The sequence below is a fragment of the Xenopus laevis genome, chromosome 1L (genome assembly GCF_017654675.1).
Source record: "Xenopus laevis strain J_2021 chromosome 1L, Xenopus_laevis_v10.1, whole genome shotgun sequence".
Lineage (NCBI taxonomy): Eukaryota > Metazoa > Chordata > Amphibia > Anura > Pipidae > Xenopus > Xenopus laevis.
Genome location: NC_054371.1, coordinates 153,347,494 through 153,374,491, shown reverse-complemented (window position 1 = coordinate 153,374,491; position 26,998 = coordinate 153,347,494). Strand labels below are relative to the sequence as shown.

Here is a 26,998-nt window from a genome sequence, read left to right as displayed (position 1 = left end):
CTATAGATTACACCCTTGGAATCAGCAAAATTATAGTATACAGTATATCAGTTCTAGGGATTGTACTACAGTAATAAACTCTGGGAATCATGCAAATTATTATAGTATATGCAGTATATAGTTCTAGGGTTGTACTCTAAATACATAAAAATGCTTTAATATGAATAAACTAAAATAGAATAAATCTAGAAATGCTCTATTATATAAAATGCTTATGAACTTACTGCAAGTCTAATCACAAAGGATCTATGCTTTCATTGGCCACATGGACTCACCACTTGAAACTGTTAGCCAAAGACTGTGCACGTGCTTAGTGAGGTTAGGGCTGCTTAGGGATCCCAAAGCACAAGTCAAATAATATCTGCCAGAAGCCGATACAAAGACTGATTAATTATCAGAATATGCAGACTGCACTGGTCATGTAATATGTGGATTATATAGTTTTGTATTGTTTAATACAAACTTTCTTCATCAGAACCAGTGGCTGCAGCCCAGTTTATCTGTTTAAATCTGGCTCCATGATCTTTGTTTGCTGTAGTGGAGTTGGTTGTAAAAAAATAGGCATCCAATACAACATCTCTACAAGTCGCCGACTTCTCTACCGGGAAACAAACAAAGCTGCTTGAGTTCTGCATGGCTGGTGTTCATAAGTATTGTTTCCCTGTAGAACAGTTAGGCAGACTATAACCTATCCTATCAGCAGTAAATGAAGGGAGAATTTCACTGCATACAGTCAGGTTTCTTATAAAAATTGTACACATTTTGTAATAAAATTATATTGGAGATAGGTCTCTTTTTCATTAAAGAAAGTAAAAAATGGATGTTATTTTTTTGCCTTTACATGCCCTTTAATCCCATCAATTGGTATAAGTGGCTGCAAATTCTTACATCCCAAATGCTAACCTTACATTTATCATCACTGAACCTCATCGGCCACTTAGAACCCAGATTGCCAGTACGTCCAGACCCCCCTGCAAGTATTTTAGCCTGGTGGAAAGCGGATTCCTCAGTTCTGTGCCATCAGTAACCTCCAATATATTTCTTATGAGATCATCCCCCCAAGTCATTAATTAACAAATTAAGTGGTTATGGGAGCATTCCACGGCTTAGTAAAATGTACAATTGCAATAGTTCAAAAGTTCAACTTATCTGTGCAAATTAGCTACAAACATACACAACAGAGTGACTGAACTTCCTGGCCCCCTGCAATTTAGTGCAGTTACTTTCAAAAACATGGTTTTTAGTCGCAATATTATGATGAAAATGGCATTGTAGCATTTCTTGGGATAAATCCCTCTTGGCCAAGGGACTGATTTCACCGCTTGTGGCTTGTTAATTTTTTATTGCTCAAAACCACTGTTTTTGAAAGTATGTGCACTTGCACAGTTATAGGTATGTTATCCGTTATCTGGAAATCTGATATCCAAAAAGCTCTGAATTACAGAAAAGCTGTCTCCCATAGACTCCATTATAATCAAATAATCCAGATTTTTCAAATTGATTTGAAAAACATCAGAGCAGCCTCTTTCTTTCTCCTGACAACTTCCTTGACTACTTGGTGGTCAGACTGGTGGGAAACTGACCAGCAGGTGGTGCTGTTGTAACAAAATTAATTCATATTAACAGTACAAGTATCCCTTATTATCCTGGAATTAAAAATAAATAATGAATGTACATTGCAAAAGTGCCCCCTTCAATCAATTTTACATTTACTTATTTTTAATTGCAATCAGCAATATAAATTAAGGTGCATAGGGTTGCCATCTTGCTGGTAAAAATGTTGCTAGATTCCAATGTTATTTAAAGGTTAAAACCATAAAAATATATGAAAGCCGGTAATTTTTCCAGAAAAGGTGGCAACCCTAAAGGGGTGGCATGTGACCTAGCCACACCAGTAGTTTTGCCTGATTCTGGATCGATAATTGCATGTGCGCAATCCTAAAGGAGGGAGGGGGCGCCAGACAACACTGGCCTCTTGGCACCCTCGGCGAAAATCTACCCCTGGGTAAATGTCTCATGAGGAGACATATTGTATTTATGTTATTTTTTTTTTAATGCACCAAGTGCATTTTTGTAAGTTAGAAACTCAACCATCTGTTCTGTTAATGCAATGCCCATTATCAATTTTCTTAATCTTATAAATGGACACAATTTGCTGCAGCAAGTAAACCCATTTATTAGGGCTGAACTCCACAGTGCGGCTTCTTCCGATCCGACGCGTGTTACTTTTGTAACACATTCCCTGTGACTTTTATTGAACAGAAGGGCAGTGCACCACATGTGCTGGTTAACTGTAGAATGCTGTGGCTACTGTATAACAGTATTATTGACACACAGTTAAATCAAATGATTGAGTTTATGTGTCATACTATAATTAAGTAGCATCTTCAAATAAGCAATAGAAAAGGTTTCATAAATAGAGGGTCAAGCATGTTTGCACGCAAAGCCTTCCTGTAATAAAAATACCTTGCCCTGGCAGTCTAGTGGTGCGGCGGGGACGCCCGCCACGCCGCTCCTCTTCCTTCTGTCTGCCGGCTTCCTAGTGTGCACGCGGCGCGCACTCCTGTAATTTATAGGCGCATGCGCGCTGACGTGATTACGTCAGCGCGCAATGGCGCGAAGTTTAAATGTATTTAAAGGGGCAGTTTTTCTGTAATCATTGCCCGTGATAGGATTGTATTCCTGTGCTCCTGAGCCTTGTGCTATTTGTCTGCTTCCTTCTGAACCTGTTTGATTCCTGTTTTGACCCCTGCCTGGCTATTTTGACTATTCTGATTTCTGGATCCAGACCCTGCCTGCTTACGACTACGCTTCTGTTTAACCCCTCGATTGATCACCCGGTTTTGACCCTTTTGCCTGTTTGACGATCCTTGCTATCTCCCTGCCTCGACCCAGCCTGCCTGACTACGATTCTGCCTAATCCTTTGTACCATGACCTTCGGCCCAAAAAGACTCTGCTAACAGCCGTGCCCCTTTGCCAGCCAGAACATCTCGCCTTGCACCCCTCGCTAAGTCCAGGTGGCACCCAAGTAAGCTGAGGGCTCCTCCCGAAGCCCAACTGTGGTCACACTACCGGTGAAGCCGAGCTTAGACCAGGGTACTTGGCCTTTGTTCTGGTATAGGGTGCCGGCCGTGACACTTCCATTCTAAAGCCCGGTACCTTACCCACAAGCTATCAAAAGAAAAAGAATTGCACTTTAAAATTGTTATATATGTTTTATTGCATATTGCATTAAAAATTGCCACTTTGTTATGAATTATAGGAAAAGTTCAAAAATGGAGAATAAAGTAGAGAATAAAATGAATATGTTGCCCAAAACTTTCACTTAAGGCCACTTATGGCCTATTTTTTAAAAAAAGTTTTTTTAAAAAAACTCCACTGCTGTATTTAGGAAGCTGCCAAGGTTTTTTTTCCTCAAACTAACATAAGTGCATGCAGTGTTTTATTGGGGGTAGTACTCACCAAGAAAACAAAGCCTCCCATAATAAGACCTAGTATCTTACTCACAAGCTACCAAAGGTAAAATCATTTTTATGTAAGTTCTATTACATTAAATTACCAATTGATTATGAATTATAGGAAAAGTAAAACCAACTAAGTTAAATCCGTTTTGAACCCATGACCCTCCACACCATAGTCAACCATGAGGCTCTGAAGCCAATTATTTAACAGACCTGCTCAAAACTTTCACTTAAGAGAGATTTAAATAGTCAACGAAAAGTAAAAATAAATAAATAAATAATTCCGCTGCTGTATGTAGGATGGTGCCAATGGCTTTTACAGACTCAAACATAAATGAAATGCGTTTGTTTTTTTGGGGGGGTACTCAGCCAAGTCTGTTGAGGAAATGCAATGCATATTACTGAAGCCTACAATCAAGATCCCAATGCAGATACAGTAATGATTTGGCTGTTTGGCAGTTTGCTCCCCCCAAATTAATACATTGGTCTTAGCCGCTGTACCGGAGCAGGACCCACCCAGTTTATGTCCCGGTAGATTTCGGCAGCAGTCATAGAATCTAGTTCAGGTGCCACCTATCTTCATTTAAGCTCCTTTCTTTTCTAAATGTCGGGGCAGCGTGTATTTCTGCGCTTAATGTATTTAACTTGATTACATACAGACACACAGCCCCCGCTGGCTTCATCTGTGTTAAGTGCAAAATCTCAAAAAATAAGAATGAAAAATTCAGCATTTAAATTCTGTAACACTCATGTAGGACTCAATGGGAGTTGTAGTTAAAAATGCCGAGCTATTGTCCCAATGAATTTGAAATATGGCATATATATTGAAGAGAAGGGGTAGAATGTGATTTCATAACTTTTTTTTAAATTTTCACTTTTTGAGTTTTTAAGGTTCAAATAAATACACACAAATGTTTAAAATTGAGAAAAGGACACGGATAAATCTGCCTCTAAAGGGGACATTTGACAATAAACGATATTGTGGTTTTTCCATTTAAAAAGAAAATGTTAAGCAAATGAACTAAAGAATATTTTAGAAACCCTCTAATAGTCTGGATGAATTAAAGAAAAAAGTGAATGTGAATTTTAAAAAAAGTATAAAAAAATAAAAAATTAAACATAATACAAACCAAAACACCACAAAAAACATAAAAAGCATAGATTAAACCATAATGCATAACATAAATTAAAGCAGAAACAATAATGCAATACAGAAAATATAAAGCAAACCGAAATAAAACATGGAACAAAATATAAAACACATAATGCAAAACATTAACAATTTCAAACATAACACAACATAAAACATAACCTGAAATAAAGTATAATACATAGCGCAAATAATAAAACACAATAGCAAACTCTAAAGGGCAAAATCATTTTTCACAGACAATTTCATTGCACTCATGTTAATTTAATTAAGCCAATACAAGTACATTTCTGTATGTTAAATCATTATTATGGGATGTAAAATGTAAAATGATTATTGTGGGATGTAAAATGATTATTATGGGATGTAAAATGTAAAATGATTATTATGAGATGTAAAATGTAAAATGATTATTATGGGATGTAAAATGTAAAATGATTATTATGGGATGTAAAATGATTATTATGGGATGTAAAATGACCATATTTGTTCATTTGGTCTTCCCTGATGATGTCATAGTGAGGAATGTTCCAGAACAAAGCCGTTACCATGGAGAGCCATTGTTGTTGCTTTTTATCGATGATGTCACAATGAGAAGGAAAACGTTACCATGGAGATGTAATGTCAACAGATTAAACCGTGATACTATAATGTACACAGCAGACACACTCTCATTTCCATCTTGAACAGGACAGGTAAGCACAGCAGCAAATTCAGGGAGGCAAACCAACATAAAACTGTGGTTTCTTGTGTTGGCTGAACCAGCTAAAAATTGATCTTATTTTGTGTTTTTCTCTCTAGATCTTATACTGACCATCCATCTATTTATTAAAGTAGAAAATGTTCAGAAATCTGTTCCGTTCCTGTCTGCCTTTGCGCAGTAATGTAAGTCTACTGGAAATAACGGGTGTTTTGGGTGGAATGGTGAGGAGTTAAGATATAAAATGCTTAACAAATGGGAAAGAATATTGGGGATGGATATGCCCTGCTAAGGCCTTTAAATGTGTTCAATTAGAGGGCAATTATAATTATTAATATAAACAACTGGCTGAATGAGGGAAATCCCTAAACTACTGTCCATTATTAAATGCAACATTTGCCTTTTAATTAAGTGTTATTATGTCGTGGGCAGCAGACTTAGCTTGTGATTTTTAATATTATTCTATGTTTTTCTCCCCAACAGACACAATCACCATCAACTTCAGAGTTCAGAGTAAGCAAATAAAGCTTTACTTCACATTATCTTTTCTTTTTTAGTATGTGTGACATTTCAGTGTTAATTTACCATACAAAATTCTTCAACTTAACACATAATGAGTCCTAAGGACGGGTAACAATTAGGAATTAAAGACTTATAGGGGGTTATTTATCAAAGTCAGAATTTATCTCAATATTTTCTGAAAAAAAAACTCAGACCAAATCCGCATGGGTTTTTGGCTTATTTATTAATACACTTTCCTGAAAATTTTGTTTGGGGGAAAAAAGCTGTGAAATTTGCGTTTTTTTTTTATCAGATTTTAACAATTTTTTCAGATTTTTTTATCCGATTTTCATGATTTTTTCGGATTTTTCATCCAATTTTCACAAAGTTTTTTGGATAATTCATCCAGTTTTCATGATTTTTTCGGATATTTCACCTGAAAACTCTGATTTCTTATGTTTTTTGCCCGAAACCTCTAAAAACTTCGGGGTATGGCACAAAATCCAGCATCTGAGATGCCGGATTTTCTGATTCTAACTTTTCCATCCTCGGGGTTTAATCAATTCTGAAAAATGTGTGATTTTTTAAAAGTCCAATTTTCTATAAAAAAAATCACAAATTTTTCATGATTTTTCCATTCAGAGTTTAGAAAATAACCCCCATAGTCTTTGACTTGTTTCCTTCCCAATACTGAACCTAATATTCCTGCAGCCTTCATTCTCCAAAAGCTCCACCCTTTATGACTCTGTGTGAATGAATGTTACTTTGTCTTATTATTTCATATTATTTTTCATTGTTTGGTTACTCTGTTCTTTCTTTGCTTTTACTAATACTTTATTTTTCTATTTGTAGGATCCCAGTGGAATATTAGAACTGGGAGAAACCCTTGGCCAGGGTTCCTTTGGCCAGGTGTACAAGGTAAACGACCACGATTCTAGTTCAGAGATACTTTACCATTACATTTTAGCAGAATGTAGACAGTGACAGTCTAGATCCAGCTTTATTTTTAATACATTTTGACATATTTAATATCATTACCTATTTAATTCATTGTTATTGTTAATAGTTTAATAATACAGCTCTTCAGTTTAGAATGTAAACTCTTATCTTGTTGCTTGGGTCCAATTTACCCTGGCAACCAGGCAGTGGTTGGAATAACAGACTGGAAGATGAATTGAAGAGCTGCACAAAACAAGAGTTTTTGGACCCCTCCCAATGATTAGATAGCATAAGGAATTTAATAAAATGTAAATAGTGAAATATAAAATATAAAAAAAAACCTCTTGCTTTTACAGGGTCACCATCTTAAAACCCTTGAAGAAGTGGCTGTGAAAGTCATTTATATCCAAAACCAGGTAATGATTTTTTTTCAATGAATTCATAACTTTCCTTTAAATATAAAAACAGAACTGTACTCACTGCTATTTCTGTTTCCATAGGATCACAAAGAGAGAATCTCCAATGAGATTAAAATCCTTGAAAAGGTCTCACGGCACAGCAACATCGTGTCATTCTTTGGCGCATTCCAGCCGCCTGACTCCATAGAGAGGCCTGTATGGGTAAGACTATATTTCTTGTACAATTACCTAGGGCACAATGAGGTTGACTGCTCTTACCTTGTTATTGTTCTCTAGTCAGCTAAAAAAAGTCAAGTCAAGTTCAGTTGAGCTCTAAATATTTATAGGGAACATATAGTAACAATGCTGTAACTATTTCTTAATTCTACAGATTGCAATGGAATTTTGCGGAGGCGGCACAGTAGCCGAACTTTTAGATTTGTTACCAGGCAGATCACTTCCCAAGACATGGATCTCCTACATCTGTCGGGAAGCCTTAAAGGTATGCCAGGCTCATCTTGTTCAAGCATGTTTTACACAGGTTTATATTGAGGTCATATAAAAACACAACGTCTTGCTCTTTTAGCTTTTGCTTTAACGTTTTCAACTTTTATTTTCCAGGGCCTGACCTACCTCCATAAGAAGAGAATTATTCATCGGAATGTAAAACCGCTCAACATCGCGCTTACGGAGGACGCCGAAGTGCGTTTAAGTAAGTAAAAAAGATTATTGTGCTGTGAATAGGTTATCTAACTGACCAGGATGAATTATTACTGACACCAATATTAATAGCATAATAAATTAACAAACATGGGAACACTGGGTCTTTTTTCCCAGAAAAGTTATCAAACATGGTTTTGGATAATGAGCCTTGATAATGTTACAAAAAACTTCTAAGTTCCAAAAACGCTGGCGTCTTTTCCTTTTTTGAGCATGGTAGGCTGCAAAAGGCCTTAAAAATTTATTTTTGTGTAACCAGTTTCCCCCATACATTTTCTAACATATGGAACATTATTTTACAGTGGGCTCATGTGTAGGGCAATATAACAACTCGATGCTCAAGGCAATGTTGTGTATGATACCTTCAAAAATGATAAATGTAGTGACAGTTACATGTGTTATGCCCTAGAACACATGACTAGATATATATATCCAGAGTATTTGTATTTGTATAATGTTTATTGTCATGTTCAAATTTCTTTTTGACACTTGTAGATTTGCACCAATTTAAAAACAAACATGTTATTAATGCAATAAATTTTGATGACTTTCAGTTGACTTCAGCATCGCTAAAAAACTAAAACGGCGCAAAACTTGCAAAGAACTGCAAGGGACACCACATTTCGCGGCACCTGAGGTGTGGACTGGTGGACCGTATGATTTTAAGGTAAGACTTCAGGGTTTAATTCACTACAAAGTGACATGATGCTTTTTATGGGCTGCACTCACTAATCATTTTCTTTTTGTCTATCACTTTCAGTGTGACATATGGTCATTAGGCATCACAGCCTTAGAGATGGTAAAGAGAGCAATCCGTGAGTATAAGTCTTTGTTTCTGTGTCTATATTGTGCTGTACTACAGGTATGGGACCTGTTATCCAGAATGCTCGGGACCTGGGGTTTTCCGGATAGTGGATCTTTCTGTAATTTGGGTCTTCATGCCTTAAGTCTACTAGAAATTCATTTAAACATTAAATAAACCCAATAGGCTGGTTTTGCTTCCAATAAGGATTAATTATATCTTAGTTTGGATCAAGTACAAGCTACTGTGTTTTATTATTACAGAAAAAAAAGGAAAACAATTTTAAAAATTTGGATTATTTGGATTAATTGGAGTCTATGGGAGACAGCCATTCCGTAATTTGGAGCTTTCTGGATATCGGGTTTCCGGATAAGGGATCCTATACCTGTAGTTTCACGTTTTAAACACATCACAAACACATCTCTTCATATCTTGAAATGCTGTGGTTATTGCATCAGGATTTATATCAATTATACATGTTCCAGACCTATGCTATAAGTGCTGTATAGTAGTAATGCATCTGATAATCACAGCTTCTGCTTTTGATCATAGCTATTCTTTAAAGGACCAGTAACATGAAATTTTTTTTAAAAAAAACAATTGTTGTTATTAGAAAAAACACCAAGACAAATGAAACTTTAAAATCGCAAAGTCTTTATTAAGAAATAACATACCGAATCCACGCTTGCGCTCCTCTTCAGAAAGCGATTGCACGATCCATCGTGTGGCGCTCAATTTTTCCTCCCGGCCTTCCTTATAGGAGATAGCCAAGGAGGAGATATTGAGGGCCTGCACGAAGGATCGTCGCCCAATCGCTTTCTGAAGAGGAGAACAAGCAGAGTTTTGGTAAGTTATTTCTTAATAAAGACTTTTTAAAGTTTAAATTGTCTTGGTGTTTTTTTGTTCTATTTATACTAACGAATTTTTTAAAGTTACTGGTCATTTAAAGGTATTCAAAATGAACAGTCAGATGGTTAGTATTAGTATAGTAGTATATGGCATTTGACTATTTTTAAACAGTGTTTTGTTCTGCTGCCCCTTGGAATACACATCCTATGTGCCCTCATAATAGCGCAAAAACCAGATTTTATGGTAGGCAGAGAGGATGCTGGGATTTGTGTTTTGCAACCAGCAGGGAAACCAACATTATCTCAGAATGTACACAAACATCAATGAGTGGTTTCTAAAGCATTTTTATTTTTACTCATTAGCACGATCATATTTACCACCTAAAACAATTGGAATTGCCAACGTTCGTAATGACCCTCCAGAGCTGATTATATCATATAAATGGTAAGTGGTTACCAAATGTTTTTCTGTTTAACACTTTATTGGACTTATGTTAAGGCACAATCTGTGTTAGGTCCCCAGTGATTCAGAACCTATAATAGAAGTCAGGGTAGCTAGCAAGAATATTATACCATTGAGAAAAAGCCATGGGCCATATTTATTTAATTGCTAACTGAAAATTTTAAGAAATCAACTTGCTTCTGTTTATGGAAACAATTGGGGCAGATTTATCAAGGGTCGAATTGAAAATTCGAATTTGAGCTATTTTTGTGTACTTCGACTAGGTAATAGTCCAAATTTGAATCGAATTTGGAAAAAAATGGAAAATTGTAATATCGAAATTTATCATGTACCGTCCCTAAAACTTTGACCATTCGTCATCAAAAACCTGCCTACGCGGGACCTCATAGAACGTATTTGGACTTTGAAAAATCAATGTTTTTTTTTTAAATACTTTGAATGGAATTTGATCGAATAAGATCTTACTTCAAATCGAACTAATCGAATACAGCCTAAATTTCGGTTGTTTTTTTTTTTATTTGAATTACGAAGTTATGGGATTTAAAAAAAACACCATTACTTCGAAATTCGACCCTTGATAAATCTGCCACTTAAAGTTATGGCTAAATATAGATAAATAGATAAATATAGATAAATACAACAAATACATTAATAGAACTATGTTTAAGTGTATGTATATGCGTTGGCTATGCATGCCTTAGCAAATATATATTTTTTTATATTTATATATATACACATTTTATATATATATATATATATATATATATATATATATATATATATATATATATATATATATATATATATATATACATATACACATTACATCTTAAATTTTTCCTAAGTTTCAATTATTTTTTCTAGGACTACGGAATTCTACTCATTTGTTAAAGACTGTCTGACCAAGAACCAAACAGGCAGACCAAAGGCAAAACATCTCCTAAAAAACCATCCTTTTGTAAATAACATACAAAATGAAGCTGAGGTGAGAGAGGAAATTAGAGCTTTCTTCCTCAGAAACAATGAAGCTGAGTCAAAGAATGGTAAGGAGTTTGTCCATTTTCCTTATGAATTATTTGATGATTTTGATTGGATTTTATATGTAAAGTTGATAAAGGAGAATTGAAATTGAAAAGATAGAGTTCAAATAAATAAATGTATATAGATGTATACCAGGGGTGCCCAAACTTTTTGCAACAAGGGCCAGATTTGGTGAGGTGAAAATGTGTGGGGGCCGACCATTCAGCCTGACATTCCTTGAACCATTAAATTACAGGAATCGAGTAATCGTAGCAGTAATATTTGGGCATATTAGTGAAATAATCTGCCACTTGGTCTATACTGCTGTCTGTGTGCTGTAGGTGTTAGCAATAGACACGTACTGGAACATAGTGATGCCATACTTCTTTAGTTTACTGTACTGGTACGTCAGTACGTCTATTGACACCTTCAGCCCTAAAGAAGTATGTGAGAGTGGGTTATCACTATGTGCCAGTACGTGTCTATTGCTAACACCTTCAGCACATAGGTAGCAGTGGCATATCGTTTCACTAATGTGCCTTAATATTACTGCTATGGGATTTCTGATCACACTGTGCTGGGGGGCTTCATTATTATTAATTTCAAGATGGAGGCTGAGGGCCGGTGTAAATTTGAAAAAGGGCCGCAATTGGCCCCCGGGCCACACTTTGGACATGCCTGATGTATACAAATAAATATTTCAAAAAGAGGCATAGTCAAAGATTAAATATGGTCTCTGATTATCCCCCTTGTTAGATTTTAAGATTAATACATGCCTAGATAATTTATGAAATGTTATTTATTACCTCTGTAGGATTTAGTAAACCTAGAGAAGAACCTAGGGATACTGAAAAGAAAAGAACCAGCTCTCAAATTCTTAAACCTGCTGAAGAAAAGCAGAGCTTGCCAATGGCTGAGAACATGGACGTAGAAATTGCAAGCTTAGTTGCTGTCCTTGAAAGCAAGGAAGAAAATGAATTTATTATAGAAGAGAAACTGGACACAGAAGATGCCAGTTTATTAACATCAGAAATCAAAAACATCTCAAAGATGAACAAGAACAAGGATGAGAAACTGGCTGTAGAAGCTGCACGCTCAGACACAGAAGAAGCCAGTTTACAACCATCAGAAGGGGAAATCATCTCAAATAACTCTGAGGACCTGCATGCAAAACAAGATGTATGTACAGTCCATGTTCAGGAGTTGGCTCCTGAAATAGAACAAGATGCACTCATTGCACATGAACTAACCCCAGAAAACAACAGGAATGCATCTATTAATAAGAATGATTATGAGTTACCTCAAGTTGGCTCAACCACTGAGGAGGAATTTTTCATGGCTGATGAGTTTTCTCCACAAGAGAAACTGAAGCCAGAAGACACCAACAAAGAAGAAGAAGAGGAGGAATTTTTCATGGCTGATGAGTTTTCTCCACAAGAGAAACTGAAGCCAGAAGACACTTACAAAGAAAAAGAAGAAGAAAACAATGAAGACACCAAAGAAGATGAACAGGGGACACCAACAAATACCATCAGAATACTTGGTGTTACTGCTTCCCTGGTTTTTGGTCTGTATCTCTTATTTGCTGTGGTGATTGGTTGTAAAAACTAGGATCAACCCACACATCTGATGCAACATGATTGTTTCACTCTACAAATTTGGGCATTTTCACTTGTCCCCCTTGGGGTGATTATCAAAGCCCTTTTATTTTTGTATTTAATTTTGGAGACTATAACCTAGTCCTATCAGAGAATAGAGATCGCCCACACCCCATTACTTAAACAGTACAAATTTCAATGCCAGAGATTCCATCAACTGATCCACAGATCAGATCTTAGGGACTTATGGGGCATACACCATCCCAAAAAGAGAGCAAATACCTTTTACTCCACTTGCCGTGTGAGCGCATGCGCTGGTTCGTAGTCTGCAAGGTCCTAGCTCCTGCAAGAACACACATTCGCAGCAATCGTACACTCCCCAGCGCTTTTGTAGATGCGGCTGGGTGGCATGCCGCCCCTCATAGTACAAGTTGATCCAGGGACTAGTCCGATTGCCATTTTGGAGTCAGGAAGGAATTTTTTCCCCCTCTGAGGCAAATTGGAGAGGCTTCAGATTGGGTTTTTCGCCTTCCTCTGGATCAACTGGCAGTTAGGCAGGTTAAAAAAGTGAAAACGTTGAACCTAACCTAACTTACTATGTAACTACCCCCAGAACATAGGCTTACAAATTTTATTTTAACAGCAACTAGGTTATCAATCACCTCCCAGTGGAAAATCACACATTCCCCTAAGTTAATAGATATTATACACAGAATGAAAGATATGAGGGAAATGAAGTACATGACTGCAAATATTAGAGGTTGCCGAGACAATTGGGAGAAGACTTGGTCTAACTGGAACTATTACATAACTTCTACCCAAAGGCCTAGAGATAACGTTTCTACATAGTGATATAGGCTAACTGAACTGTAATTCACAATACTGAATACTGAATATCAATGTGATATACTTGAGACTGTTTTTCCTTTTTTTATATGACTGAAAAAACAAATAAAAATTTTACAAAAAAAACCATCTGTGTTAAGGCTATTTTGTAGTTGGGTTTTTTTTTGGATATAAAATAATACAGAAATCACTAATTGTATTAATCAAATTCTTTGTTGCTAAATTAAAATTAGTAGGAATTGCTCACTATAGCAAAATATATCTCTGGCTAGTGATAAGCAATGCATTGTTTAACTTGGGGGGTTATTTACTAAAATCACGAGAAATGTGAGATTTTCTTTTATAAAATTGGACTTTAAAAGAAAGATATGAGGGAAATGAAGTACATGACTGCAAATATTAGAGGTTGCCGAGACAATTGGGAGAAGACTTGGTCTAACTGGAACTATTACATAACTTCTACCCAAAGGCCTAGAGATAACGTTTCTACATAGTGATATAGGCTAACTGAACTGTAATTCACAATACTGAATACTGAATATCAATGTGATATACTTGAGACTGTTTTTCCTTTTTTTATATGACTGAAAAAACAAATAAAAATTTTACAAAAAAAAACATCTGTGTTAAGGCTATTTTGTAGTTGGGTTTTTTTTGGATATAAAATAATACAGAAATCACTAATTGTATTAATCAAATTCTTTGTTGCTAAATTAAAATTAGTAGGAATTGCTCACTATAGCAAAATACAGATGCAGCCACTTTGGTTTGTCTGTTTGACACAGAATAACTAAACACAGATATCCCATTTATCTCATTTAACACAGAAAACTGTGTCACAACATCCCATCTAATTAAAGCATTCACCATTGTGAACAATGGTGCTTTGGTATGCTAATGAAAAGGTTAAATGCATTAAATGAGTTAAGATGACTTTAGATAACCCAGTTTCTTCAATTAACCCTGAGTCATGACGCATTTAACTCACAAATCCAAGTGGCTTCATCTGTATATCTCTGGCTAGTGATAAGCAATGCATTGTTTAACTTGGGGGGTTATTTACTAAAATCACGAGAAATGTGAGATTTTCTTTTATAAAATTGGACTTGTAAAAAATTACGAATTTTTGGAAATAATTAAGCCCCAAGGATGGAAAAGTCAGAATCAGAAAATCTGGCATCTCAGACCTGTCGAGGTTGCATATATGGGAGAAGTACCAATGATTTTTTGATTTTTCCTGCAATACCAAGAAGTTTTCTGGGTTTTCGTGCAAAAAACATAGGAATTCAGAGTTTTCGGGTGAAAAAACAAAAAAAAATAATGAAAATAGGATGAAACATCAGAAAAAATCGTGAAAAAACCCAAGCAGATTTGATCGAGTTTGTAGCAGAAAATACTGAGATAAATTTAATAAATAACCCCCTTAGACTTTCTGCACTTTTTTATGTGATAATTAGATGAGTGAATGCACTTACACTGTTTGTATACAGTTTATGTATGACAACTAATGGAGTTGTCAAACTATTATTTTCCTGCAAGGATTATAGAGTGTGATGGTACAAATCACTTAAATACATGATTGCAAGGCAGTTAAGTGATTGATTAATTAATTAGTCTGATTATGTTTATTAATTTATTAGTTCATTAACTTCATAATAGAATGTTTTTTAATCTAATGAAAAGTTGACGATTTCATGAATTCGAATTAAATTAAGTATTTAGTTACAATCAATTTTGATCTAACATATTAATTACACATATGAACTAAATTTGTACGTTAGCACTGCATATTTTTCCCAATTGTTTGGGAATTTAATTCAATGAGTAACATATTTACTTTTTGTAATTTTTTATACTTATACATGTTATACCATTTTGTGCACTTATCACAGACATTGTTGTGGGTTCTAAATCTAAATTGATCCCAGTTTCCAACTGCATTAACAATTTCCATTATAGCTTAAGTTCCATATAAACTAAATTGGTATTAAACTGGTAGCATAGGGTTAAACTCTAAGAGGGTTTATCCTAACACCATATAACATGTTTAAATTCTTGTAAAGGTTTCTTTGCATTCGTGCCTATGAATATGTATGAAACGCATTTGTAATTTTAGTATTATAGAATAAACTTCAATTTTATCTACACCGACTGGCTCCAGGAGTGTGTGCTCACTTTTGGTGAGTGCGAGAAGAGCTGATTTTACCTACACTAATTACATTTACAGTTTAAATTGTGTCTCAAGGCAATAGACCTGTGGTTTATACACCCAGGTCACTCGGATGAGCTGCACTCTAACTTATTTTGCTGTTTCATATTTAATACTCTGAGTTTTTATGTTTCCGTGCTAAAAAAAAAAAAAAAAATTAGCCAGCTTTTTCACTTTTTGAGATTAGAGCTGGTTTTGTAAAGTCAGTAAATCAAACATACTATGTTATACAGAACAGCACAGTATTTCACAAAGAAAGAAAGATGGACACCAGCTCCGTACTCCAATTTAAAAAAGTCTACCAAAGCCACCAAAGAGTGAACTAGCATACAAACAGACCAGCGTTTCCATTCAGCATGCAGAGGGTTAAGTAACATGGTTACACACGTTCAGGATGGGGTTCTTTCAGAGCATCAAGGAGAAAACATATTCCTTTTCATATTTGTTATTATAAAAGATATAACAGTGCATATATACACAAAAAGATGTTACAAAAAGAACATGCATTAAAATATACAATTACAAACAGTTTTGAAAATAAAAAGGGAAACATATAGAAAACCTATAGACAGGAGACACAAACGGGATGAACTCTCCAACGAATTAGGTCTATTGACACTTAAAATTAATTCTGTGTGACCGGCCCCAGCCCAGGTATTTTCATCTGATAAACCAAGATCCGAACCTAGTCATGTTTGAATTTGTTTGCTAGCAGGTATTTTATTAATATATTTAATGTTATTCCCTTTCCACCTTGTTCCGCGTGTGGTTCTCCTGCCTGTCTCTTGTCCCCCATTCCCTGAGTCTAGACTTAGAAACCAAGAACCCTTCCAATAACTTTATACCTCCCTGGTCTCCAATGACCTGCTCAGTCCTAGGCCGACATAAGCCACTGGGCTCTTCCCTAATATCCTGGACTCCTAGGCAAACTGCTTAATTCCTGTCTGTCTTGGGGACAATGTCTGCTGCTGTCAGTAATCCTTTTTTAATACTGATCCCCTGACACTCCCCATCAGTACTGGTTGTGGTACTGGAGCTATACCTGGCCCACAGCTTCCTTGCTCTCTCCAGTCTGAGTTGCACTGTCTATTAGGACCCTACTCAGCACCTGTACCCCACACCACTGCACTGATCTCTGAGCCCGGCTTATCTGCTGACCTTCACTCAAGACCTCAGGCAGTTTGGGTACAGTACAAGGGTTTCCTGCTGGAAATCCCTTATTGCAAGTACACTATTTAGCTGCACAATGCAGACTTGTAGGAAAAAAATGCTTCTCCCCATCTCCACTCTAATGCTCGCTTTTGGACACCGCTGGTTCTGTTTGACACTGACTCCTGGCTCCCCTAGTTACTTTGCAGCATTTTACCTGTTGAGGTGGATGGCCACAATTCAATACAGCCAGAGCTACTGAGACCAGGCACAAAAGCAATTAACATGTAACCCAAATCATTCCCCAACAATACATTTACAGACATTTCACTGGTTACACCCACTTGCCTTAGACTCTCCCCGCACCCCACCATCCCACTGCTGCCACCAATATGTCAAATAGTGGCACTTGTACCTGCACTTGGTTATCAGGGGTCACTAGCTCAATCTTTTCCTTACCTTGCACACAGGTTAGACTAGCACAACACCCCCTACAACAAACCAATACCCACAAAATCCACACACCCAGGTCTCTGCATAATAGATCCTATACCTGCATATACATTAAACCCTTGGAATCAGCAAATTATTATAGTATATGCAGTATATCAGTTCTAGGGATTGTATTACAGTAATGCCTTTGGATTTTATGCTGAATATATATGATATAATTATAAACACATTTGCTATAGGAATCTAGTAAAGTGTGTTGACTCTAATTACATAAAAATGCTTTAAAGGGGAAGTAAAGTCTAAAATAGAATAAGGCTAGAAATGCTGTATTTTGTATACTAAACATAAACATGAACTTACTGCACCAGAAGCCTAATCAAACAAATGATCTATGCTTTCAAAGTTGGCCACAGGGACTCACCATCTTATAACTTTGTTAGACATATTTGCAAGACCAAGACTGTGCACATGCTTAGTGTGGTTAGGGCTGCTTAGGGATCGCCAAAGCACAAGTCAAATAATATCTGCCAGAAGCCGATACAACAAGACTGATTAATTATCAGAATATGCAGACTGCACTGGTCATGTAATATGTGGATTATATAGTTTTTGTATTGTTTAATACAAACTTTCTTCATCTTTGCAGAACCAGTGGCTGTAGCCCAGTTTATCTGTTTAAATCTGGCTCCATGATCTTTGTCCCTGTAGCTGGAGTTGGAAACAGTAAAGGGGATGCGAAGGCAAAAATAAAATCCAATACAAATCTCTACAAGTCGCCGACTTCTCTACCGGGAAACAAACAAAGCTGCTTGAGTTCTGCATGGCTGGTGTTCATAAGTATGATTGTTTCCCTGCAGAACAGTTAGGCACCGTCTAACAATTCCTATCCACAGCAGTAAATGAAGGGAGAATTTCACTGCATACAGTCAGGTTTCTTATAAAAATTGTACACATTTTGTAATAAAATTATATTGGAGATAGGTCTCTTTTTCATTAAAGAAAGTAAAAAATGGATGTTATTTTTTTTTGCCTTTACATGCCCTTTAATCCCATCAATTGGTATAAGTGGCTGCATATTCTTACATCCCAAATGCTAACCTTACATTTATCATCACTGAACCTCATCGGCCACTTAGAACCCAGATTGCCAGTAGGTCCAGACCCCCCTGCAAGTATTTTAGCCTGGTGGAAAGCGGATTCCTCAGTTCTGTGCCATCAGTAACCTCCAATATATTTCTTATGAGATCATCCCCCAAGTCATTAATTAACAAATTAAGTGGTTATGGGAGCATTCCACGGCTTAGTAAAATGTACAATTGCAATAGTTCAAAAGTTCAACTTATCTGTGCAAATTAGCTACAAACATACACAACAGAGTGACTGAACTTCCTGGCCCCCTGCAATTTAGTGCAGTTACTTTCAAAAACATGGTTTTTAGTGGCAATATTATGATGATAATGGCATTGTAACATTTCTTGGGATAAATCCCTCTTGGCCAAGGGACTGATTTCACCGCTTGTGGCTTGTTAATTTTTTATTGCTCAAAACCACTGTTTTTGAAAGTATGTGCACTTGCACAGTTATAGGTATGTTATCCGTTATCTGGAAATCTGATATCCAAAAAGCTCTGAATTACAGAAAAGCTGTCTCCCATAGACTCCATTATAATCAAATAATCCAGATTTTTCAAATTGATTTGAAATACATCAGAGCAGCCTCTTTCTTTCTCCTGACAACTTCCTTGACTACTTGGTGGTCAGACTGGTGGGAAACTGACCAGCAGGTGGTGCTGTTGTAACAAAATTAATTCATATTAACAGTACAAGTATCCCTTAATATCCTGGAATTAAAAATAAATAATGAATGTACATTGCAAAAGTGCCCCCTCCAATCAATTTTACATTTACTTATTTTTAATTGCAATCAGCAATATAAATTAAGGTGCATAGGGTTGCCATCTTGCTGGTAAAAATGTTGCTCGATTCCAATGTTATTTAAAGGTTAAAACCATAAAAATATATGAAAGCCGGTAATTTTTCCAGAAAAGGTGGCAACCCTAAAGGGGTGGCATTTGACCTAGCCACACCAGTAGTTTTGCCTGATTCTGGATCGATAATTGCATGTGCGCAATCCTAAAGGAGGGAGGGGGCGCCAGACAACACTGGCCTCTTGGCACCCTCGGCGAAAATCTACCCCTGGGTAAATGTCTCATGAGGAGACATATTGTATTTATGTTATTTTTTTTTTAATGCACCAAGTGCATTTTTGTAAGTTAGAAACTCAACCATCTGTTCTGTTAATGCAATGCCCATTATCAATTTTCTTAATCTTATAAATGGACACAATTTGCTGCAGCAAGTAAACCCATTTATTAGGGCTGAACTCCACAGTGCGGCTTCTTCCGATCCGACGCGTGTTACTTTTGTAACACATTCCCTGTGAGTTTTATTGAACAGAAGGGCAGTGCACCACATGTGCTGGTTAACTGTAGAATACTGTGGCTACTGTATAACAGTATTATTGACACACAGTTAAATCAAATGATTGAGTTTATGTGTCATACTATAATTAAGTAGCATCTTCAAATAAGCAATAGAAAAGGTTTCATAAATAGAGGGTCAAGCATGTTTGCACGCAAAGCCTTCCTGTAATAAAAATACCTTGCCCTGGCAGTCTAGTGGTGCGGCGGGGACGCCCGCCACGCCGCTCCTCTTCCTTCTGTCTGCCGGCTTCCTAGTGTGCACGCGGCGCGCACTCCTGTAATTTATAGGCGCATGCGCGCTGGCGTGATTACGTCAGCGCGCAATGGCGCGAAGTTTAAATGTATTTAAAGGGGCAGTTTTTCTGTAATCATTGCCCGTGATAGGATTGTATTCCTGTGCTCCTGAGCCTTGTGCTATTTGTCTGCTTCCTTCTGAACCTGTTTGATTCTTGTTTTGACCCCTGCCTGGCTATTTTGACTATTCTGATTTCTGGATCCAGACCCTGCCTGCTTACGACTACGCTTCTGTTTAACCCCTCGATTGATCACCCGGTTTTGACCCTTTTGCCTGTTTGACGATCCTTGCTATCTGCCTGCCTCGACCCAGCCTGCCTGACTACGATTCTGCCTAATCCTTTGTACCATGACCTTCGGCCCAAAAAGACTCTGCTAACAGCCGTGCCCCTTTGCCAGCCAGAACATCTCGCCTTGCACCCCTCGTTAAGTCCAGGTGGCACCCAAGTAAGCTGAGGACTCCTCCCGAAGCCCAACGGTGGTCACACTACTGGTGAAGCCGAGACCAGGGTACTTGGCATTTGTTCTGGTATCGGGTGCCGGCCGTGACACTTCCATTCTAAAGCCCGGTACCTTACCCACAAGCTATCAAAAGAAAAAGAATTGCACTTTAAAATTGTTATATATGTTTTATTGCATATTGCATTAAAAATTGCCACTTTGTTATGAATTATAGGAAAAGTTCAAAAATGGAGAATAAAGTAGAGAATAAAATGAATATGTTGCCCAAAACTTTCCACTTAAGGCCACTTATGGCCTATTTTTTCAAAAAGTTAAAAAAAAACTCCACTGCTGTATTTAGGAAGCTGCCAAGGTTTTTTTCCCTCAAATTAACATAAGTGCATGCAGTGTTTTATTGGGGGTGGTACTCACCAAGAAAACAAAGCCTCCCATAATAAGACCTAGTATCTTACTCACAAGCTACCAAAGGTAAAATCATTTTTATGTAAGTTCTATTACATTAAATTACCAATTGATTATGAATTATAGGAAAAGTAAAACCAACCAAGTTAAATCAGTTTTGAACCCATGACCCTCCACACCATAGTCAACCATGAGGCTCTGAAGCCAATTATTTAACAGACCTGCTCAAAACTTTCACTTAAGAGAGATTTAAATAGTCAACGAAAAGTAAAAATAAATAAATAAATAATTCCGCTGCTGTATGTAGGATGGTGCCAATGGCTTTTACAGACTCAAACATAAATGAAATGCGTTTGTTTTTTTGGGGGGGTACTCAGCCAAGTCTGTTGAGGAAATGCAATGCATATTACTGAAGCCTACAATCAAGATGCCAATGCAGATACAGTAATGATTTGGCTGTTTGGCAGTTTGCTCCCCCAAATTAATACATTGGTCTTAGCCGCTGTACCGGAGCAGGACCCAACCAGTTTATGTCCCAGTAGATTTCGGCAGCAGTCATAGAATCTAGTTCAGGCGCCACCTATCTTCATTTAAGCTCCTTTCTTTTCTAAATGTCGGGGCAGCGTGTATTTCTGCGCTTAATGCATTTAACTTGATTACATACAGACACACAGCCCCCGCTGGCTTCATCTGTGTTAAGTGCAAAATCTCAAAAAATAAGAATGAAAAATTCAGCATTTAAATTCTGTAACACTCATGTAGGACTCAATGGGAGTTGTAGTTAAAAATGCCGAGCTATTGTCCCAATGAATTTGAAATATGGCATATATATTGAAGAGAAGGGGTAGAATGTGATTTCATAACTTTTTTTTAAATTTTCACTTGTTTTTCAGTTTTTAAGGTTCAAATAAATACACACAAATGTTTAAAATTGAGAAAAGGACACGGATAAATCTGCCTCTAAAGGGGACATTTGACAATAAACGATATTGTGGTTTTTCCATTTAAAAAGAAAATGTTAAGCAAATGAACTAAAGAATATTTTAGAAACCCTCTAATAGTCTGGATGAATTAAAGAAAAAAGTGAATGTGAATTTTAAAAAAAGTATAAAAAATAAAAAATAAAATTAAACATAATACAAACCAAAACACCACAAAAAACATAAAAAGCATAGAATAAACCATAATGCATAACATAAATTAAAGCAGAAACAATAATGCAATGCAGAAAATATAAAGCAAACCGAAATAAAACATAGAACGAAATATAAAACACATAATGCAAAACATTAACAATCTCAAACATAACACAACATAAAACATAACCTGAAATAAAGTATAATACATAGCGCAAATAATAAAACACAATAGCAAACTCTAAAGGGCAAAATAATTTTTCACAGACAATTTCATTGCACTCATGTTAATTTAATTAAGCCAATACAAGTACATTTCTGTATGTTAAATCATTATTATGGGATGTAAAATGTAAAATGATTATTGTGGGATGTAAAATGATTATTGTGGGATGTAAAATGATTATTATGGGATGTAAAATGTAAAATGATTATTATGAGATGTAAAATGTAAAATGATTATTATGGGATGTAAAATGTAAAATGATTATTATGGGATGTAAAATGATTATTATGGGATGTAAAATGACCATATTTGTTCATTTGGTCTTCCCTGATGATGTCATAGTGAGGAATGTTCCAGAACAAAGCCGTTACCATGGAGAGCCATTGTTGTTGCTTTTTATCGATGATGTCACAATGAGAAGGAAAACGTTACCATGGAGATGTAATGTCAACAGATTAAACCGTTATACTATAATGTACACAGCAGACACACTCTCATTTCCATCTTGAACAGGACAGGTAAGCACAGCAGCAAATTCAGGGAGGCAAACCAACATAAAACTGTGGTTTCTTGTGTTGGCTGAACCAGCTAAAAATTGATCTTATTTTGTGTTTTTCTCTCTAGATCTTATACTGACCATCCATCTATTTATTAAAGTAGAAAATGTTCAGAAATCTGTTCCGTTCCTGTCTGCCTTTGCGCAGTAATGTAAGTCTACTGGAAATAACGGGTGTTTTGGGTGGAATGGTGAGGAGTTAAGATATAAAATGCTTAACAAATGGGAAAGAATATTGGGGATGGATATGCCCTGCTAAGGCCTTTAAATGTGTTCAATTAGAGGGCAATTATAATTAATAATATAAACAACTGGCTGAATGAGGGAAATCCCTAAAATACTGTACAGTATAAAATGCAACATTTGCCTTTTAATTAAGTGTTATTATGTCGTGGGCAGCAGACTTAGCTTGTGATTTTTAATATTATTCTATGTTTTTCTCCCCAACAGACACAATCACCATCAACTTCAGAGTTCAGAGTAAGCAAATAAAGCTTTACTTCACATTATCTTTTCTTTTTTAGTATGTGTGACATTTCAGTGTTAATTTACCATACAAAATTCTTCAACTTAACACATAATGAGTCCTAAGGACGGGTAACAATTAGGAATTAAAGACTTATAGGGGGTTATTTATCAAAGTCAGAATTTATCTCAATATTTTCTGAAAAAAAACTCAGACCAAATCCGCATGGGTTTTTGGCTTATTTATTAATACACTTTCCTGAAAATTTTGTTTGGGGGAAAAAAGCTGTGAAATTTGCGTTTTTTTTTTAATCAGATTTTAACAATTTTTTCAGATTTTTTATCCGATTTTCATGATTTTTTCGGATTTTTCATCCAATTTTCACAAAGTTTTTTGGATAATTCATCCAGTTTTCATGATTTTTTCGGATATTTCACCTGAAAACTCTGATTTCTTATGTTTTTTGCCCGAAACCTCTAAAAACTTCGGGGTATGGCACAAAATCCAGCATCTGAGATGCCGGATTTTCTGATTCTAACTTTTCCATCCTCGGGTTTAATCAATTCTGAAAAATGTGTGATTTTTTAAAAGTCCAATTTTCTATAAAAAAACCCACAAATTTTTCATGATTTTTGCATTCAGAGTTTAGAAAATAACCCCCATAGTCTTTGACTTGTTTCCTTCCCAATACTGAACCTAATATTCCTGCAGCCTTCATTCTCCAAAAGCTCCACCCTTTATGACTCTGTGTGAATGAATGTTACTTTGTCTTATTATTTCATATTATTTTTCATTGTTTGGTTACTCTGTTCTTTCTTTGCTTTTACTAATACTTTATTTTTCTATTTGTAGGATCCCAGTGGAATATTAGAACTGGGAGAAACCCTTGGCCAGGGTTCCTTTGGCCAGGTGTACAAGGTAAACGACCACGATTCTAGTTCAGAGATACTTTACCATTACATTTTAGCAGAATGTAGACAGTGACAGTCTAGATCCAGCTTTATTTTTAATACATTTTGACATATTTAATATCATTACCTATTTAATTCATTGTTATTGTTAATAGTTTAATAATACAGCTCTTCAGTTTAGAATGTAAACTCTTATCTTGTTGCTTGGGTCCAATTTACCCTGGCAACCAGGCAGTGGTTGGAATAACAGACTGGAAGATGAATTGAAGAGTTGCACAAAACAAGAGTTTTTGGACCCCTCCCAATGATTAGATAGCATAAGGAATTTAATAAAATGTAAATAGTGAAATATAAAATATAAAAAAAACCTCTTGCTTTTACAGGGTCACCATCTTAAAACCCTTGAAGAAGTGGCTGTGAAAGTCATTTATATCCAAAACCAGGTAATGATTTTTTTTCAATGAATTCATAACTTTCCTTTAAATATAAAAGCAGAACTGTACTCACTGCTATTTCTGTTTCCATAGGATCACAAAGAGAGAATCTCCAATGAGATTAAAATCCTTGAAAAGGTCTCACGGCACAGCAACATCGTGTCATTCTTTGGCGCATTCCAGCCGCCTGACTCCATAGAGAGGCCTGTATGGGTAAGACTATATTTCTTGTACAGTTACCTAGGGCACAATGAGGTTGACTGCTCTTACCTTGTTATTGTTCTCTAGTCAGCTAAAAAAAGTCAAGTCAAGTTCAGTTGAGCTCTAAATATTTATAGGGAACATATAGTAACAATGCTGTAACTATTTCTTAATTCTACAGATTGCAATGGAATTTTGCGGAGGCTGCACAGTAGCCGAACTTTTAGATTTGTTACCAGGCAGATCACTTCCCAAGACATGGATCTCCTACATCTGTCGGGAAGCCTTAAAGGTATGCCAGGCTCATCTTGTTCAAGCATGTTTTACACAGGTTTATATTGAGGTCATATAAAAACACAACGTCTTGCTCTTTTAGCTTTTGCTTTAACGTTTTCAACTTTTATTTTCCAGGGCCTGACCTACCTCCATAAGAAGAGAATTATTCATCGGAATGTAAAACCGCTCAACATCGCGCTTACGGAGGACGCAGAAGTGCGTTTAAGTAAGTAAAAAAGATTATTGTGCTGTGAATAGGTTATCTAACTGACCAGGATGAATTATTACTGACACCAATATTAATAGCATAATGAATTAACAAACATGGGAACACTGGGTCTTTTTTCCCAGAAAAGTTAGCAAACATGGTTTTGGATAATGAGCCTTGATAATGTTACAAAAAACTTCTAAGTTCCAAAAACGCTGGCGTCTTTTCCTTTTTTCAGCATGGTAGGCTGCAAAAGGCCTTAAAAATTTATTTTTGTGTAACCAGTTTCCCCCATACATTTTCTAACATATGGAACATTATTTTACAGTGGGCTCATGTGTAGGGCAATATAACAACTCGATGCTCGAGGCAATGTTGTGTATGATACCTTCAAAAATGATAAATGTAGTGACAGTTACATGTGTTATGCCCTAGAACACATGACTAGATATATATATATCCAGAGTATTTGTATAATGTTTATTGTCATGTTCAAATTTCTTTTTGACACTTGTAGATTTGCACCAATTTAAAAACAAACATGTTATTAATGCAATAAATTTTGATGACTTTCAGTTGACTTCAGCATCGCTAAAAAACTAAAACGGCGCAAAACTTGCAAAGAACTGCAAGGGACACCACATTTCGCGGCACCTGAGGTGTGGACTGGTGGACCGTATGATTTTAAGGTAAGACTTCAGGGTTTAATTCACTACAAAGTGACATGATGCTTTTTATGGGCTGCACTCACTAATCATTTTCTTTTTGTCTATCACTTTCAGTGTGACATATGGTCATTAGGCATCACAGCCTTAGAGATGGTAAAGAGAGCAATCCGTGAGTATAAGTCTTTGTTTCTGTGTCTATATTGTGCTGTACTACCGGTATGGGACCTGTTATCCAGAATGCTCGGGACCTGGGGTTTTCCGGATAGTGGATCTTTCTGTAATTTGGGTCTTCATGCCTTAAGTCTACTAGAAATTCATTTAAACATTAAATAAACCCAATAGGCTGGTTTTGCTTCCAATAAGGATTAATTATATCTTAGTTTGGATCAAGTACAAGCTACTGTTTTATTATTACAGAAAAAAAAGGAAATCAATTTTAAAAATTTGGATTATTTGGATTAATTGGAGTCTATGGGAGACAGCCATTCCGTAATTTGGAGCTTTCTGGATATCGGGTTTCCGGATAAGGGATCCTATACCTGTAGTTTCACGTTTTAAACACATCACAAACACATCTCTTCATATCTTGAAATGCTGTGGTTATTGCATCAGGATTTATATCAATTATACATGTTCCAGACCTATGCTATAAGTGCTGTATAGTAGTAATGCATCTGATAATCACAGCTTCTGCTTTTGATCATAGCTATTCTTTAAAGGACCAGTAACATCAAAAAATTTTTAAAAAACACAATTGTTGTTATTAGAAAAAACACCAAGACAAATGAAACTTTAAAATCGCAAAGTCTTTATTAAGAAATAACTTACCGAATCCACTCTTCAGAAAGCGATTGGACGATCCATCGTGTGGCGCTCAATTTTTCCTCCCGGCCTTCCTTATAGGAGATAGCCAAGGAGGAGATATTGAGGGCCTGCACGAAGGATCGTCGCCCAATCGCTTTCTGAAGAGGAGAACAAGCAGAGTTTTGGTAAGTTATTTCTAAATAAAGACTTTTTA

General features: G+C 36.2%; 1 protein-coding gene across 1 annotated transcript; it reads left to right on the top strand.

Moving 5' to 3' along the window:
- Positions 1-5,088: 5,088 nt before the first annotated feature.
- Positions 5,089-12,723, top strand: LOC121400917 (TRAF2 and NCK-interacting protein kinase-like). Its single transcript, XM_041584813.1, has 12 exons — positions 5,089-5,230; positions 5,414-5,445; positions 6,666-6,731; positions 7,109-7,168; positions 7,253-7,372; positions 7,542-7,652; positions 7,772-7,862; positions 8,425-8,537; positions 8,631-8,685; positions 9,884-9,965; positions 10,848-11,026; positions 11,818-12,723. Exons 1-12 carry the CDS (start codon positions 5,089-5,091, stop codon positions 12,612-12,614), a joined length of 1,848 nt encoding a protein of 615 aa, XP_041440747.1. The 3' UTR covers positions 12,615-12,723.
- Positions 12,724-26,998: the final 14,275 nt, after the last annotated feature.

What these genes read in the sequence shown, in the direction of transcription:
- LOC121400917 (XM_041584813.1), top strand. Translation starts at nt 5,089, where the DNA reads ATGACCATATTTGTTCATTTGGTCTTCCCTGATGATGTCATAGTGAGG. An exon ending in GAAAACGTTACCATGGAGAT is followed by an intron (nt 5,231 to 5,413) that starts GTAATGTCAACA and finishes TTTTCTCTCTAG; the next exon opens with ATCTTATACTGACCATCCAT. An exon ending in GTGGACCGTATGATTTTAAG is followed by an intron (nt 8,538 to 8,630) that starts GTAAGACTTCAG and finishes TATCACTTTCAG; the next exon opens with TGTGACATATGGTCATTAGG.